Here is a 17903-nt window from a genome sequence, read left to right as displayed (position 1 = left end):
CCAACTCTGGAGCTGCCCCTGTCTGCTACTCATGTATGGAAACCTTATGGAATTCTCTACTATACCTGATTAGACTGTTCAGCAGCCTTCATATACAGTAAATACAGTAATCGCCTTCTCCGAAAATCCACCATGTTATTAGAGGTGACCTTACAACACCCACCTATACCTCAACTCTGGCCACACATTTTTGTGCCTAAGCTGTTCCCTCTTCCAACTGGATGGTAAGCTCTCTCATGAGCAGGGCCTTACTTATTTTATTTTCGCATTTATTTTGTTTACCCCATATGACCTTCTTTTATTTATGGCCTGCCCACAACCTATTGCCCTCTTGCACCACACCATCTCCCCCTTATCTCCCATGTCTCCCCTCTTTATGTATTTCTTTAATCCTCTTCTCTTCAATGTGAAAGATAAAGCCAGTGTAGTTGGCTGCCCAAAAAAAGCAACATGGGCAAATAGAGGTGTAACCGTGTAACCATAGCTAAGGATGGCAGGTGAGCACAATTTTCTTATTTTCTTATGTTTTGCTTAGTATTATAAAATCATTTGGAAGTGTAGTTTCAGCACCCTTTCTTCATTTATTCGGTGGTCGGGAGGTATTCACCTACTGCACGCAGCTAAGAAGGTGCCTCCTCTGCATACAGCAATTTAATGGTGTTTTCCCCTCTGTGTAGGGTTTGGCTATGCCCTCTCTGACACGGTCATGCCTTGTTGTGTTATAGTCATGCTGCCCATGATAGTACCTGTTTTTACACATTTTTCCCCAATGCTTCAAAACTTGGCTACATCAGGTACGTTTCCTCTAAATGAAGTACTCAATCCTCCTATAAATTGCAGACTTCTTGCTTCCTCTGTAGCAAACTCCCCACACAGACATGCATGCACACACATACACATGCACGACACATGCACATACACACATACACCACACAGGCATACATTCCCACACACACGCATACACTACACAGGCACACATTCCCGCACACACATACATGCACACACTCACACACACATACACCACACAGGCACACATTCCCGCACACACGCATACATACACATACACTACACAGGCACACATGCACACACACACACACTAGTTTTATATAAAAGTAACAGTTTGCAAATGTTCTCTTTATTACATTATAATCAGCAATGTACTTGGCTATGTTTACAAGATTCTGCATTTTTTAATGACCAGGTTGGCAAGCTATAAATAGCTTTTAAGTCCAGCAAATCATGCAGTAATGTAACAGATAATAAGCAAATGTTTAATTAACAATAACAGAATGCATTTATGTTTAAAAGAGGAAGAAGCAATGTATTCTGACGTAAATCCTCCTAGTCAGAATTTGACTGATTTTGTTGTTGCAAAGAAGGAAGTGTAGGACCTCCCAAACTGTTCAGAGAGACGTAAGCTATTTCATAATTCTGTCCTTTAATTGATGCTTTTTTAATACAATATATATATATATATATATATATATTTATGAAGTCGGCGGCACTTCGGTCGATCAATAAATAATGATAGTAGCTACTGTCATTATTTATTGATCGACCGGAGTGCTGCTGACTTCATAAAAATATCTATTGTCATAGCCTTTGAGCTGTTTCCATGGAGGGCACCTGGGCCAGAAATTTGTGGGAACCATTAGAGTGCCGGAACCTGTTTTTATATATATATAATATGATATAATATAATATTTAGCTTCTGACAAATCATTCAGTACATCATCAGTGAATTTGAGGAAGTTACATTGTTCTAGTATTTTCCTGTACTTTCACACAATGCTTTTGGGTTTTGTTTGGCAATGCGACACATACAGCTGAGATAAACGTATATATTTAACTGAAACTGTGCTCTGCTTCAGGCAAACCCTTTGAGGGACGAGAGAAATCAATTTTTATAAGGCATGGCCCATCCTTTGATATTACTGTTGAGTTTATGGTTAGTATTCCACAGCGCAGACAGTTGCTGCAAAGAGGTAAGAACCTTTGAAGGAAAAAAAAAATCTATATGTTTTATTATGCAGGCTAAAACCATCTAATAAAAAACACACACATATAAACATAAAATCCTTTTGGCAGTTAAATACCAATTACCCGTCTGGTCTGCTTGACTGTCCACTTTTGATGGTTTATCCACAGAATAGACCAGGATTTATCTGTAATGTATTTAAATTGCTATTTTTGCTAATCTGCCTGTAGTGGTTCTGAGTTTGTTCTAATAGTTTATACTACTAAAACTAATACAAACTATTAATGGTTTATCCTTAGAGTAGACCAGTGATTATGCATTTTAATATATAATAACATTTTGTCACCAGTTTTCGGAGAACACTCCATAAAGTCACTTACCTAGTGCTATATTTTGGGGTATATTCTGCAATATCACACATGATTAATGAGGGTAGATATTGAGTTGTAATTCAATAGCTGACAGTCTATTTGCTGGCATGTGTTATTATTAGATGTATTATTTACTAAAAGTTTTCTTCTTGTGTTAAGTTTAGTTTTTGTTTTTATGGTGTAATTGTTTTTTTACATTTCTTATAATTTGCTTACAAAGTTTTATTTTAAATTGGTGTTACTTGTTCCCATGAACATTTGTCAGCTTACTTTTAATGAATAGATTTATTGCTTGAGTAATTTTATATGTATTTTTATGTCACTCTTATTTACCATTACTTTCTAAGAAAAATAAGCTATTCTAGCTTACTTTATTGTTCACATCTGGTGCTGCATTGGGGAAATCTGGTTTCATTATTTTGTATTGCCTATTAGTGATCGGCTGCTCGGTAACACAACCAAACATTTATGGGGCATGTCTAAGGACAACAAAAATAAACACATACGTTTGAATAATTTAATTATCTGAGGGTCCCTTTTTAGCAATTAATAAAAGGTATTTAATTTTTTGCTGTATTTCTCTATACATTTCATGTCCTATTGTGTGATATAAAGAGAAAATTCTGCCTTCCTGGAATTAAATATTTTGTTGCATTGATAGCATGAAATTTACCCTTTTAGTATATTTAAAGTAGGGATGAGCAGGTTCGGATTCCAGAAATCCGAACTTTAGAAATCCGAACCTCCCTGAGCACCCCCCCGATCAAAGCAGGGAACCGAGTCCGGCTCGGGATTTCCCGCCAGACTCGGTTCCAGGAACGAGGCAAAACGTCATCATCCTGGTGTCGGATTCTCACGAGACCCGGACTTTGCACATTTCGCGCTCTCCCGCCCCACCGTCTTCACTCCAATCCCTGAGAGGGTAGTGAGAGGATGTGTGTGTCTAGTTTCTGTGGGAAGGTGGCGTGGCGACCTGCTCTGCTGTATTAGTCTGGGGGTACCTGCTCTGCTGTATCAGTCCAGTCCACTGGTGCTGTGCTGCTGTATCAGTCTGGGCTGGGGGTGACCTGCTGTGCTGTATCAGTCCAGTGCAGTGGTGTTGTGCTGCTATATCAGTCTGGGGGTGACCTGCTCTGTTGTATCAGTCCAGTTCAGTCCAGTGGTGCTGTCCTGTGCTGTATATTCACTCCAAATAATTTTGACAGGGTTTGCCCTGTGTGGTGTAGGGGTATGCTGCCCTGTGCCCTGTGTATATTCACTCCAAATAAAAAGGGGTGATTTAATTCATCCAAATAATTTTTACAGGGGCTACCCTGTGTGGTATAGGGGTATGCTGCCCTGTGCCCTGTGTATATTCACTCCAAAAAAAAGGGTGATTTAATTCATCCAAATAATTTTTACAGGGGCTGTCCTGTGTGGTGTATGGGTACACTGCCCTGTGCCCTGTGTATATTCACTCCAAATAAAAGGGGTGATTTAATTCATCCAAATAATGTTTACAAGGGTGATTCACTCCATAAAAGTAATGCACTCCACAAAAATAATGGAGGACAAAACTTTGGAGGATAACATAGGGAAAGATCAAGAACCACTTCCTCCTAGTGCTGAAGCTGCTACCACTAGTCATGACAAAGATGATGAAATGCCATCAACACCGTCTGCCAAGGCCGATGCCCAATGTCATAGTAGACGGCATGTAAAATCCAAAAAGCTAAAGTTCAGTAAAATGACTGAAAAAAATAAATTTAAATTGTCTGAGGAGAAACGTAAAATTGCCAGTATGCCATTTACGACACGGAGTGGCAAGGAACGGCTAAGGCTCTGGCCTATGTTCATGACTAGTGATTCAGCTTCACATGACGATGGAAATCCTCCTCCCCCCGCTAGAAAAATTAAAGGAGTTAAGCTGGCAAAAGCACAGCAAAGAACTGTGCGTTCTAAGAAGATATCACAAATCCCCAAGGAGAGTCCAAGTGTGTCGGCGGTTACGATGCCTGAACTTCCCAACACTGGATGGGAAGAGGTGGCTCCTTACACCATTTGCACGCTCTCTGCAAGTGCTGGAAAAAGCACCCAAAGTCCAGGTGCTGATATTCAAATTGAAGACGTCACTGTTGAAGTACAACAGGCTGAGGATATTGGTGTAGCTGGCGCTGAGGAGGATGTTGATGAGGAGGATTCTGATGGTAATGTGGTTTGTTTAAATCAGGCACCAGGGGAGACAGTTGTTGTCCATGGGATGAAAAAGCCCATCATCATGCCTGGGCAGAAGACCAGAAAATCCACCTCTTCGGTCTGGCAGTATTTCTATCCAAATCCGGACAACAACTGTCTTGCCATATTTAGCTTATGTAAAGGTGTAATAAGTAGTGGTAAGGACTTTAACCACCTAGGAACATCCTCCCTTATACGTCATCTGCAGAGCCTTCATAAAAAGTCACTGTCAGGTTCAGAAACTGTGGCTAAGACCGTAAGCAGTCCAGGGACACCTAAATCCCTTTGTCCTGTTGTATCCAAGTGCCTGCAAACCACACCAGCAACTCCCTCCTCGTCCCATTTCCTCCTCAATCAGGATTGGAAGTAGTCGTGCAGGCCATGTCACTGGAGGATCCTGCATTGCTACGCCTACTGCTGTCGCTGCTGCTGTTGCTGCTGGGAGTCGTTCATCATCCCAGAGAGGAAGTTGGAACACCACTACTTCTTTTACTAAGCAATTGATCATCCAACATCCTTTGTGAGGAACATGAAGTACGATAGCAGTCATCCTGTTGCAAAGCAGATAACTGAGGCCTTGACAGCTATGTTGGTGTTAGACATGCGTCCGGTATCCGCCATTAGTACAGTGGGATTTAGACAATTGATGGAGGTAGTGTGTCCCCGGAACCAAATCCCGTATAGATTCCACTTCACTAGGCAGGCGATACCGAGAATGTACAGAGACGTCAGAAAAAGTGTCCTCAGTGTCCTAAAAAATGCGGTTGTATCCAATGTCCACTTAACCATAGACATGTGGACAAGTGGAACAGGGAAGACTAAGGACTATATGACTATAACAGCCCACTTACGCAGCAACAACAGCAGCGTCACCAGTAGCAGCATCTCAGAAATGCCAGCTTGTTCCAAGGCAGACTACGCTGTGTATCACTGGTTTCTGTAAGAGGCGCACCACTGACAACCTCTTAAAGAAACTGAGGGAAATCATCACCCAATGGCTAACCCCACTTAGACTCTCCTGGGGATTTGTGATATCTGACAACACCACCAATATTGTGCGGGCATTACATCTGGGCAAATTCAAGCACGTTCCATGTTTTGCTCATACAATAAATTTAGCGGTGCAGAATTTTTTAAAAAACAACAGGGGCATGCAGGAGACACTCTGGGTGGCCAGAAAAATTTTGTGCCACTTTCACCATTCAGCAACTGCGTGCCAAAGACTGGAGCACCAGCAAACACTCTTGAACCTGCCCTGCCATCACCTGAAGAAAGAAGTTGTAACGTGGTGGAACTCAACCCTCTATATGCTTCAGAGGATGGAGGAGCAGCAAAAGGCCATTCTAGCCTATACATCCACCTATGACATAGGCAAAGGAGGGGGTATGCATCTGCCTCAAGTGCAGTGGAGAATGATTTCTGTGTTGTGCAAAGTTCTGCAGCCCTTCGAACTTGCCACATGTGAGGTCAGTTCAGACACTGCCAGCTTGAGTCAGGTCATTCCCCTCATTAGGCTTTTGCAGAAGCATCTGGAGAAAGTGAAGGAGGAGCGAAGATGGAGCAATTCCATTTGGTATGTGGGACCTGTGGATGAAGCCCTTCATTTGCTTTGCCAGGATTCGAGAGTGGTCAATTTGTGGAAATCAGACCCCTACAATTTGGCCACCGTGCTCGATCCTAGGTTTAAAGCCTACGTGGTGTCTCTCTTTCCAGCGGACACAAGCCTGCAGAGATGCAAAGACCTGTTGGTGTAAACACTGTCAGCTGAAGCGGAATGTGGCACGGCAACAGCTCCTTCTTCATTTTCTCCCGCAACTGGGGCTGCCAGGAAACAACTTAGATATCCTAACCAACCCGCTGGCAGTGATGCAGGGCAGGCAGGACCAAGTTTGGGCATCTGGTGCAGTCTGAAGGACCTGACAACAATTTCTGACATGTCTACTGTCACTGCATATGATGCTGTCACCATTGAAAGAATGGTGGAGGATTACATAGGTGACAGCATCCAAGTAGACATGTCAGACAGTCCGTACCTGTACTGGCAGGAGAAAGAGGCAATTTGGAGGCCCCTGTACAAACTGGCTCTATTTTACCTGAGTTGCCCCCCCCTCCAGTGTGTACTCCAAAAGAGTTTTTAGTGCAGCCAGGAACCTTGTCAGCGAAAGGCATAGGAGGTTGCTTTCACAAAATGCGGAGAAGGTGATGTTCATCAAAATTAATTATCAATTTTTCTGGGAAGACCAGCCTCCAGAAAGTACAGAGGGACCTGTGGTGGTGGATTCCAGCGGGGACAAATTAATACTCTGTGAGGATGAGGATGTACACAACACTGAAGAGGGTGAGGAATCGGTGGATGAGGATGAGGATGACATATTGCCTGTGTAGAGCCAGTTTGTGCAGGGACAGATTAATTGCCAGCTTGTTTTGTGGGGGCCCAAACGAACCAATGATTTCAGCCACAGTCATGTGGCAGACCCTGGCACTGAAATGAGTGGTTTGTTAAAGTGTGCATGTCCTGTTTATACAACATAAGGGTGGGTGGGAGAGCCCAAGGACAATGCCATCTTGAACCTCTTTTTTTTCTTTGTATTATGTACTCTAGTTTTTCAAACTGCCATCCTGTCTGCCACTGCAGTGTCACTCCTAGATGGGCCACGTGTTTGTGCCGCCCACTTGTGTCGCTTAGCATAGTCATCCAGCTACCTCAGAGCAACCTTTTGGCCTAAAAACAATATTGTGAGGTGTGAGGTGTTCAGAATAGACTGGAAATGAGTGGAAATGAATGTTATTGAGGTTAATAATAGCGTAGGAACAAAAAAAAAATTCTGTGATTTTAGCAGTTTTTATGCTTTTTTCCAAAAAAATACAGATCCAAAACCAAAACCTGGAAGGGTGGTTTTGGCAAAACCAATCCAGATCCAAAACACGAAGAAAGATCCAGATCCAAAACCAAAACACAAAACACGAAAAGTGGCCGATGCACACCCCTAATTTAAAGTATGTTTCCCCTATTTTTACTAACACCAAAGAAAGAGCAGATCCATTGAAAATGTTTATGTTGAAATCTTTTGCCACAGAAGTTATTCTCACACCTGTGTAGACCCTATTCTGGCAATTTTAGCATGGGTCACATTCCAAAATCAGGATGTAGTCAGGAAGCCGGCGGTCAAAATGCCGACCACCGACTTCCTGACTGTGAAATCCTGGAATGGGACTAATGATAGGTGTCTAAATACCGATGCCTATCATCAGCCCCACGCCGAAATCCTGATGCACGGCATATCGATCATAGGTAAAATGGGCGTCGGGAGCACTTAGCAGCGGGAAGGGATGGGTGTTAGGATTAGCGACTCCTGGTGGGACTTAGGGCTAGGCAGAGCCGTAACTAGACTTTTTTGTGCCCTGTGCCAGAGAGAGCATTGGCGCCCCCCGAACATTTTTTAAATAGGGACATAAGCTAGTGCACCTCAAAAAGGGCCATTGTCTCATCTGGAGGGGCCGGGGAAGTAATAGGGGAGGCCAGGAGTTGCTGGGAATAAAAGAAGAGGAAGCTACAAGTGAGAATGATAATAAACAGGAAAATTGATAGGCCCAAACAGCGACCCCTGCCCTGTGGTGCCCTGTGACATGGCACTGGTCGCACTGCCCTAGTTATGGCCCAGCGGCTAGGCACCCCCCCGGGAGGGATTGGTTTAGGCTAGGGGAAGGGGGGTTAGGGTCAGGCACCACCGGGGGGAGGTTAGGTTTAGGCACCCGTCCGGGAGGGTTAGGTTCAGGGTGCAGGGAGGGGGGGGTTAGGTTTAGGCACCCCTGGGGCGAGGTTAGGGTAAGGCACTATGGGGAGGTTGGGGTTAGGCACCCCTAAAGGAGGGTTATGGGGGGAAAGGGGAGGATTAGGGGTGTTACTTACCTTAGTCGGGATCTTCAGCTGCCGGACTTCTGGTGTCGGTATTTCATCCTCCGAGCTTGGGTCCGGCGGTGATTCATACCGATTCCCCAAAATCAATATTAGCAACAGTACTGATGTGTAAATTACTCACATATATCATGGGGCATATTTCGGTGTCTTCTGCATGTTATCTATAGAAGGCTGATTCCAGAGGCGGTTTAAGAGATGTGGGGGTCCTTGTGCAGGTTCCGATTGGGCCCACTCCTCTTCGACGGTGCAGTAGACTCTGACATTGTGCCAGAGTTTACTGTGCATGCGCAGGTCTCCGGGAACATGGCACGTGCCCCGTGGACCTGGGACATCTCTACTGCACATACGCTAATCACCGGACAATAGCCCTGGTGGCCTTTTTCCCAGTGATTTCTGCAGTCAGTGCCGGCCCGATGGAGCAGTAAGTATATTTATATGGGTGCAGGGTGTACTGTGTGCGGGGCCCCTGTGCACTGCACACCTTGTATCCATTATAGATACACCAGTGGCTGATTCTGCTTGCAGCCTATGTAGGTGTGAGCAGAATCATCCTGCCGTAAAGGGAAGTTAAAAAAGAAGACTTTTTCAGAAGACTATGAAATTTCAGAAAAAAACATCTACAGTACCCAAAATGACCAAAAAAAATGTTTCATTTAAATATTTAGGGGTAAATTTACTAAAGTGAGAGTCTTTAGAAGTGGAGATGTTGCCCATAGCAACCAAGCAGATTCTAGCTATTACAGTAACTTCTAGAAAGTGCTAGTTAAATGTTAAGTACAGTCTGATTGGTTACTATGGGCAACATCTCCACTTCTAAAAACTCTCACTTTAATAAATATACCCCTAGTGAAATTATATTAAGCATACTGTATTTTTTTTGTCTGTCAAACCACCACAGAGATATACTTTGTGGTTCTAGCTTCAGCATTAATCTATCTTTCCAAAACAATACGGCAGGATTTTACACATAGGCTTCCATAATAAAATCTGCATTTGAAAATCATAATGTTTTTTTCTTACTAGTTTGAATGAACCATATACTATATGTAATAATTATATAGCAGTTCATCAAGGTATACTATTTTAAATATGTAGACAATGAGGACATCCCTATGCTTAATGATGCCAAGATGGATGAGATCTGTGCAGAACCCAGAGTGAGTCCCCAGTAGTGGCGGTTTTTACCTAGAGGCTTGCAGGGCTGCAGCCCCCCATTAAAACCACTGCAAATCCACCATCTCAGTGAGCTCCAGTGCCAGTCGTGGCCCTCGCATTCCTGTCCCGTAACTTTCACTGCCCCGTGAGCACGATAACTGAGTCCTCGGTGCAGGACAGTCACAGCATGGAGCAGGAGACAGTCTCCCTGTTTAGACCTGCCTAGCGAGCAGAAGTTTGCCGTGTAGTGGTTTCCTATTGGGAGTTGCTGCCGCTAATCCTATACAGGGCTGGCAGTCTTAGGAGGGAAACAGCTTCTTAAGGTGCCTACACACTTGGTGATGTGCTCACGATCGGACTTGGTGTACGATTTCTCTTGAACTCTCCCCGGGAGCTCCCCGGCAATCATGTTCACGATTTGGTCTTAAAAGCTGCCAATTTGAATCACGACCTCACGATCTATCGTGCAATGTATCGGAAGTCCAAATTCATGAGATCGTGCACGATAGATCGTGAGTTTACCAAACAACAAAAGGAGGCTTCTATTAAATAATGGGCGTAGCTAGCTAGGGGGTATAAAAAGCAGGCGCCATTTTAACTCTGTGCACATTCTGCTCTGCTACTAGTGAGGCTAGGTGTATACCTGCTGAACCCTGTACAGTGCTACTGTGCTCTGCTTTGCCTTTTACAAAGTGTGTTCTACATGCAAGTGTGTGCTACCTGCATTCTATCCTGTTCCTGAATTCTGTACTGATGGATCCCTATCGATATAGAGTGATGGTCGCCTATGCTGGGTTCAAGGTGATGAAGGAGAGGGCCTAGCAAAGGAGGAGAGCATGCTGGGCCAAGAAGTGGCTGCTGCAAAGGGATACTCGCTCTCACATGTCCCTGCTGATGGAGATCAAGGAGAACAACCCGGACGACTACCACAATTAACTGCACATGGATGACGACACCTTCCAGGAGTTGCTGCAGTGGCAAACGCAGGATTTCTAGAGGGGGGTTTCCAAATTCTTGATTTTAGAGTGAGTGTGGCCAGTCCATGAAGAGGGTAGAATTAGCACTTAACCAGTTTAATATGCGTCATACAAAGTGTATTGTGTGTCATAATTCCAGCATATACAGGACCAGCGATCACAGTAAGCCATTATATACGGCAGTAGGGCCATCCTGCCTGAGCTCAATGCTTTTATTTTAGATGTGGGCACCATTCCAGAGTATTGGAGCAAGTCTGGGAGTCTGGGAGCAGCAGAATAACCTAGCACTGCCCTGGACATATATGTACATATTGGGCTCTATAGCAGCACATCCGTAACAGTGAATGTTTTCCAGATCTCCTAGTTGATGCACAGGTTATTTATTACTGGCTGATACATGTTAAAACATCCACAGGTGGTGCTAATTATTTCATTTGTGATACTGAGAATAACATGCAGCACTTGTAAAATTGTATTATATTACTATTTGTATTGTGGCCATGGTGTGGGCTGGGGAGGGGGGTTTCCAGGCAGATGGAAACCCCCCCTGTGTTTGCCTATGTGCTGAGTATGGTGACCCCCCCACATCCAGAGGCAGGACACAAGGCTGCGGAGGGCAATCCCTGCTGAAGAGAGGCTGGTGGCTACCCTGAGGTACCTGGCTACAGGAAGGTAACTGGAAGACCTAAAGTTTGGGACTCTCAGTCCTTGGGCACCATCATCCCGGAGACCCGCAAGGCTATTGTTAAAGTACTGCAGTACTAGTATTGCAAGGTAAGAAAAAATAAAACACACAACACAGTTATATAAAAAGTAAAAAAAAAAATGTGTTATCAGCCAATAAGGCTGCATTAACAACACTGTGCCAGCAACACTGCAAAGTGATAAATAAAAAAATTTTGTGTAATTTTTTAATATATCCATTTTTAATTATCCATATAAAATGTAGAAAACAGCATAATCACCAAATGTTATCAATCCCAATAGGTAGGCTGCTGTATGCTATACGGTGGGTCAGACGCCAGATTGAACAGGCCAATACACACATGGCACAAGAACAGATTGTGGCCACGGCTTCCATCACTCTGTACTTGCGCCATGTGTATAGAGACCTTGTCCAATCAGCGTCATCACCACCGCATACCATACAGTACCTATTGGGAGTGATAAAATTTGGTGATAGTACAGGCAACAATAATATATGTCATGTTTTAACCCATTTTTTTATATTTTTCTAGTTTCCAAACAACGTGGATGAGTGGAAGAGCATAGCTGAAGAGTTTGAATAACATTAGAATTTCCCTAACTGTGGAGGAGCCATCGATGGAAAACATATACGCAGCAACCCACCTGCCAACACCGGATCATATTACTACAACTAGAAAGGCTTCTTCAGCATCATTCTCATGGCAGTGGTGAATGCCAACTACAAATTTTTGTTTGTGGATGTTGGGTAGAATGTCCGTGCTTCAGATGGTGGGTCCTTCAAACAGACGGCATTCTACCAGAGCCTCACCAACAAAACCCTCAACTTGCCGTCACTGGATGAGACAAAGCACAGCCTAAATTACATTTTCATTGCAGACGAGGCTTTTGCTTTACATGAACACATGATGAAGCCATTTGTACAGAGGGGCCTGACCAGAGAGAGGAGGATCTATAACTATCGTCTATCCCTTTGAAATACCAAGTAACTGGTTCCACATTTTCCAACCACCATAAACCTACATGTGGACAAGATAGACTCGGTTGTGATGGCGTGCTGTGTACTGCACAACCTTTTGCGAAGGAAAACTACACAACAAGGACCAGTCACAACTAGACCAGAAGATGCAGGACATCTGGAGGAGATTGCCCAGTTTACATAAGTGTTTGCACCTCCAATTCCAACAACATCAACCGCACGTGTCAAAGAAATGAGGGAGGAGTATATGGCCTATTTCAACGGACCAGGTACAGTGCCATGGCAGGAGAACTGTCTGTGAGATAACTGACTATAGTGGACAATTGGGATTGATCTAAAATTTTTGTTTAAAAAAAGAAAAGGTTTTGGTTTATGAACTGTCTCTACTTACCAAAACTTCCTCAGATAGTCCTCTCACTTCTGCCACCTCTTCTCCCTATCACTCGGCCATCAGGACAGCAGACTGGCATTGTGGCTCCTGATCGCTGATGAAGCTTATCATGTTATAGTACCACAGCGTTGGATGATAGAGGTTGTCTGTGCCCGCTCCGGAGCGCTTGGAATTGTCCACTTTTTTCTTTTCCTTAACATACACGTATGCAAGTTCTAGATTTTCTGGCGGACTGTTTTCAGGGTAGCATCCGCTACAAACTTTTTGGTGAACTCCAACAACACCTTCAAAGCTGCCAATTTTGGGACTTATTATGGTATTGTCTACAGCTTATCCACCATAGACACTCTTTGGACTGCAGGATCTCCAGGAATCCAGTCATAAACTCTCACTCACTATCCATAGACATTCCTAGGAAAAAGAAAAATATGGACATATACATTTTTAGCTATAATTGTAAATTGTTTTGTGATTTTTAATGTTGTTAATGTTAAATGTTTTAATTTTGTTTTAATATTTTTTTTACAGGTTTTTAATATGTTTGTAATGGTATTTTAATGTTTTTTACAGGTTTTTAATATGTTTGTAATATTATTTTAATGTTTTTTTACAGGTTTTTAATGTTTGTGATGGTATTTTAATATGGTTTTTTTTACAGGTTTTTAATATATTTGTTTATGCTGATATAATATATTTGTTTCTGTTGTTGTAATATATTTGTTTATGTTGTTGCAATATATTTTGTTTATGGTGTTTTAATATATTTGGAGTGTTTTCTTATTTTCTAGGTATTTATTAGGTGGGCCGTGACATTGGTGGGCAGTGAGTGGGTAGGTGGGTAGCACACATTGGTGTGCATGGGAGTTTAATGTATGACCCATCCACCGCCCGCCTCTTATAGGTGGGCGGTGGCTGGGTCATGCATTTATAGGTGGGTGGCACACATTGGTGGGCATGGGAGTTTAATGCATGGCCCAGCCACCACCCACATCATATAGGTGGGCAGTGGCTGGGTCATGCATTTATAGGTGGGTGGCACACATTGGTGGGTAGGTGGGTGGCACACATTGGTGGGTATGGGAGTTTAATGCATGACACAACCACTGCCCGCCTCATATAGGTGGGCTGTGGCTGGGTCATGCATTTATAGGTGAGTGGCACACATTGGTGGGTAGGTGGGTGGCACACATTGGTGGGCAGTGGGGTTGCAGTAGCAATACTCACCAAAACTAGGAATAGCAAACTTCAGTTGTGCAATCGCATCCTTCTCCTTCAATCCACGTTGCTGCACAAGATGGCGATTGGGCGTGTACAAGGTCCTGTCATTCAAAATAAGCGACGTACGATGAATCGTGCAATAGATCACGATCGGCACCGCATCATGTGCCAGATTGGCAAATCTGCCCTACAGCACGACAGATCTGAAGATGCGATGTATGACGAGCGGGTATGTGCATCGTGATCATGAGTGAAAACTCACGATTTGACCATATTTTACTCGATTTTCATCTCACGATTCATCGAAATTGGGCAAATTGTGTAAAAAATCACCAAGTGTGTAGGCACAATAAGGACTGGAGAGTACAGTATGTAGTCCTAGAAGCCATTTTACTGCAGTTGTGCATGCTAAACATTTTGGTGACTCTGATAAAGCTGAATGCACCAAAGAAGTGCTTGAAAAATTCTATCATCTACAAATAACCTGTCTTTTATTCTTTGTTAGGCCAGTTTGAACCAGTTTTTTTTACCTATAAATTTGTAGATGATAGAACTTTTTAAGCACTTCTTTGGTGCATACCTTTCAGCTGAATTAGAGTCACTGAAAGTTGTAGCTCCATGGTAAAATCTATCACCACCAGTAAACCTCTATTCCTCCAGTCTGTTCTCTGGCTTGCTACTGGAAGTCTTTTTTTTCTAATCTCACGCAAGGCTGTCAGTGCCAGTGGGAGGTGTTTTGTTTTTTTCTCCCTGGGGCTGCCAGCCCAGACTGCCATTATCAGAAAGCATTTCCAATGGTAAGCCACTTTGGCCTCTATTATGGCAGCATTAGGCTTCTAGGGACTCCATTTCTTCCACTAGCGCCAATGTAAACTGTAGCCTTGGCAGACCCCCAAACTAAAAAAGGTAGGAGCTGCCACTGATCATGCACAATTTGCCAACACTCACTTAAGAGTTTGAATCTCCACCACTCTTGTTATAAAGCAAAGTCATACTTAGCATTCAATGCCAGGTGATTGCTAAGTATGGGTTTGCTTTGGCTTGCTGCTACATACCACACTTCAGCTTGTTCTCCTGTTTACTTATTCTGGCTGTGACTCATACATATTCTCTTGTCTGCTCCCTTATACTGCTGACTTAAGTCCAGGACTGTACAGATTAAGGGTGCATTGGCCCACCTGGAACTTGGGAAAGTTACTGCTGGGATAGCTCATATGTGTCCCTCCCCCCTCTCTCAGTGCAGGTGGGTCCCAGGGCCATCCGCTATCTCATTGTCCTTGGGCCAGGCTGCATAAAAGTAAGCACAGGTTCAGTGTCTAGTACTGGCTGCGCTGGCAGCACCATGGCAAGCTACACCTCTGCACATCTTCCAGGGGCTGCAGACTCCCGGGTAATCGGCCCCTGTCTGAGTGAGCTGGAGTCTTCATTCCTCTCTCTCTTTATTCAAGTTTTGCAGAGGGAGACATACAGACCTGTCCCCTGCCATAGACGCCGCTCTGCTGTGCAATAGGGATGGACATCGATGGTCGATGTTTGCCGACCATTGATGTTTTTCTTGTGGTGGTAGTGTTTTTTTCCACTTGATGACAGCATTCAGATGTTTGCCGCCATCGAATGGTAATGATTCTATGGTGTTGTGATGGTTACTTTCTTTTTAATGCTGTCCCTGCCTGCAGCTCTCAGCATCTGGCATCTTGCCCCGCCCCCAATCCCACCCAGTCCCGCCCCCAGTGCCGGCCCCTGCCAGCAGTGAAATAGGGCTATTGCGCATGTGCAAGAAGGTTTTTTTGCCCATGAGTATATCAAATGAATTGTTTTTTTCATCTAATACTTTTGATGCAATGGTTACTTACCAATGCATCGAAAGTTTTGATGGTGGAAGCCCAGCCATCATTTGATGGTGGACTACCGATGTCCACTCTACTGTGCAATGAGAGTGGCGTTTGGGCTGTGCACGGGGTCTCTGTGACAGGAAGGGGTGGGGCCTGGCAGTAGCTGGAACCGGGGAGTCATAGTGTGGGTTTTTCAATGCCTGCAGCCTGGGAGCATCATGACTGCATCCAATGGTGAGCTGGTGGGCTGCAGGTGACTGTCACTATTGTTACATAGGTGCTCTGTTACATTATAGGTGACTGTGTGTCGGTATAGAGGGGCTGGTTACCTTATAGGGGCTGTGTGTCTGTATATAGAGGGCTGTGTGTTTGTATATAGTGGTATGTGTGTCTGTATATAGGTGGCTGTGTGTTGGTATATAGTGGGTTGGGTTGTTATATAGGGGCTGTATACAATAGAGCTGTGTGTCGGTATATAGGGGGTTATATAGGAGGCTTTGGTGTTACATAGAGCTGTGTGTCAGTATATTGGGGGCTGTAGTGTTATATAGAGCTATGTGTTGGTATATAGGGGGCTGTGATGTTATATAGAACTGTGTGTCAGTAGTATACATGTATAGTTGGCTGTGGTGTTACATAGAGCTGTTTGTTTTTATATAGAGGGGGTTGTGGTGTTATATAGGGCTGTATGTCAGTACATAGGAGGCTGTGGTGTTATATAGAGCTATGTGACAGTATATAGGGGGCTATGGTGTTATATAGGGCTCTGTGTCGGTATATAGTAGGTGTCACGATCCTGGCTAGTTTTTCACCTTTTTCCCTTGAGACTTACCCCTGCCAACTGTCCCATGGATCTGTGTGTGTGATTTGCCTGGGAGATCTGCTCTAATCATGCTGGCTGCAACACTTCTGAGTATGCATTTGTGCTCTCCTTTCCACATTGATTATTCACCTGGATCCTTTCCTGTCTGTGAACACTTCTAGTCTTGATTGGAATCACAGGTGTAGTTCTGACTCTCAGTACTGCAGATATGTTTGCTCCCTCTGCATGTTGTGCCCTTCAACACTCAGAATGCTACTGCCAGACCACCTGACTGTATCCACCAATTCTTGCAAGAGCCAGGGTATAAACATCCTCCTCTGATAGCATTCTGGGCCTGAACATCTCATTACTTCCTGTGGTGTACAGATTGTGCTATTTCTGTCTCTCTGTGTACAAGTATATCCCAGGTTCCTGCTGGCAGCAACCCCTGGTGCATCTGGAAATCCTGCTGGTTCCCAGACCAGTTCATCTAGTAATCCTGCTAATAGCTATACCTGGCATATCCAGAAATCCTGCTGGTTCCCAGACCAGTTCAACTAGTAATCCTGCTAACAGCTATACCTGGCATATCCAGAAATCCTGCTGGTTCCCAGACCAGTTCATCTAGAATTCCTGCTAACAGCTATACCAGGCATATCCAGAAATCCTGTTGGTTCCCAGACCAGTTCAATCAGCAATCCTTCTAATAGCTATACCTGGCACATCTGGAAATCCTACTGGTTCACAGTCCAATTCAGCAAGTCTATCTACTGGTTCTCAATCCAATTCTGCAAGCCTACCTACTGGTACCCCGTCCAGCTCAGCAAGCCTTCCTGCCGGTCCCAGTCCAGTTTCTCCAAGTTTTCTACTGGTTCCACTCCAACGTTACAAGTTTCCTGTTCCTGTCATTTATAATCAAAGGCAGTTCTCACTGCCAAACAGTTCTTATGCAAATAGAGCTATTTACATCTTCCATGGTTCCAGTCAAGCCGGTCTCCCCTGAGTCCTGTTCAACACCTGAGTCAGGTAACTCTCCAGCACCAACCGTGACAGTAGGATGCAGTGTTATATAGAGCTGTGTGTTGGTATATACTAGGGATGTGCAGGCTCGGATTAGTTCGGATTTCCCGCCATATTCAGATTTTTCCCGCCAAAAATTGGGTCTCACAAAGAGGCAAGACATCATCTTTCATGGACAAAAATCATCTTTCATGGACTTTTGTCCAGGAATGATGTTGTTTGTCCATGAAAGATGACGTTTTGCCTCTTTCTGAGACCCGATTTTTGGCAGGAAAAATCCGAATTTGGCACGAAAATCCGAACTAATCCGAGCCTGCGCATCCCTAGTATATACAGGCTGTA

General features: G+C 44.0%; 1 protein-coding gene across 1 annotated transcript in view; it reads left to right on the top strand.

The window, feature by feature from the left end:
• Positions 1–490: 490 nt before the first annotated feature.
• TLR4 (toll like receptor 4) overlaps positions 491–17903 on the top strand; it is a 29232-nt gene continuing 11819 nt past the window's right edge. Inside the window, exons 1-3 of the mRNA XM_088467406.1 lie at positions 491–497; positions 678–794; positions 1872–1985. Coding sequence (XP_088323532.1) covers positions 491–497; positions 678–794; positions 1872–1985 — 238 coding nt within the window. The remainder of the gene's footprint in view (positions 498–677; positions 795–1871; positions 1986–17903) is intronic.

This window comes from Taudactylus pleione, unplaced genomic scaffold (genome assembly GCF_031769625.1).
Source record: "Taudactylus pleione unplaced genomic scaffold, aTauple2 ptg000009l, whole genome shotgun sequence".
NCBI classification, from domain to species: Eukaryota; Metazoa; Chordata; class Amphibia; order Anura; family Myobatrachidae; genus Taudactylus; species Taudactylus pleione.
This window is presented reverse-complemented; position numbering and strand designations above follow the sequence as displayed.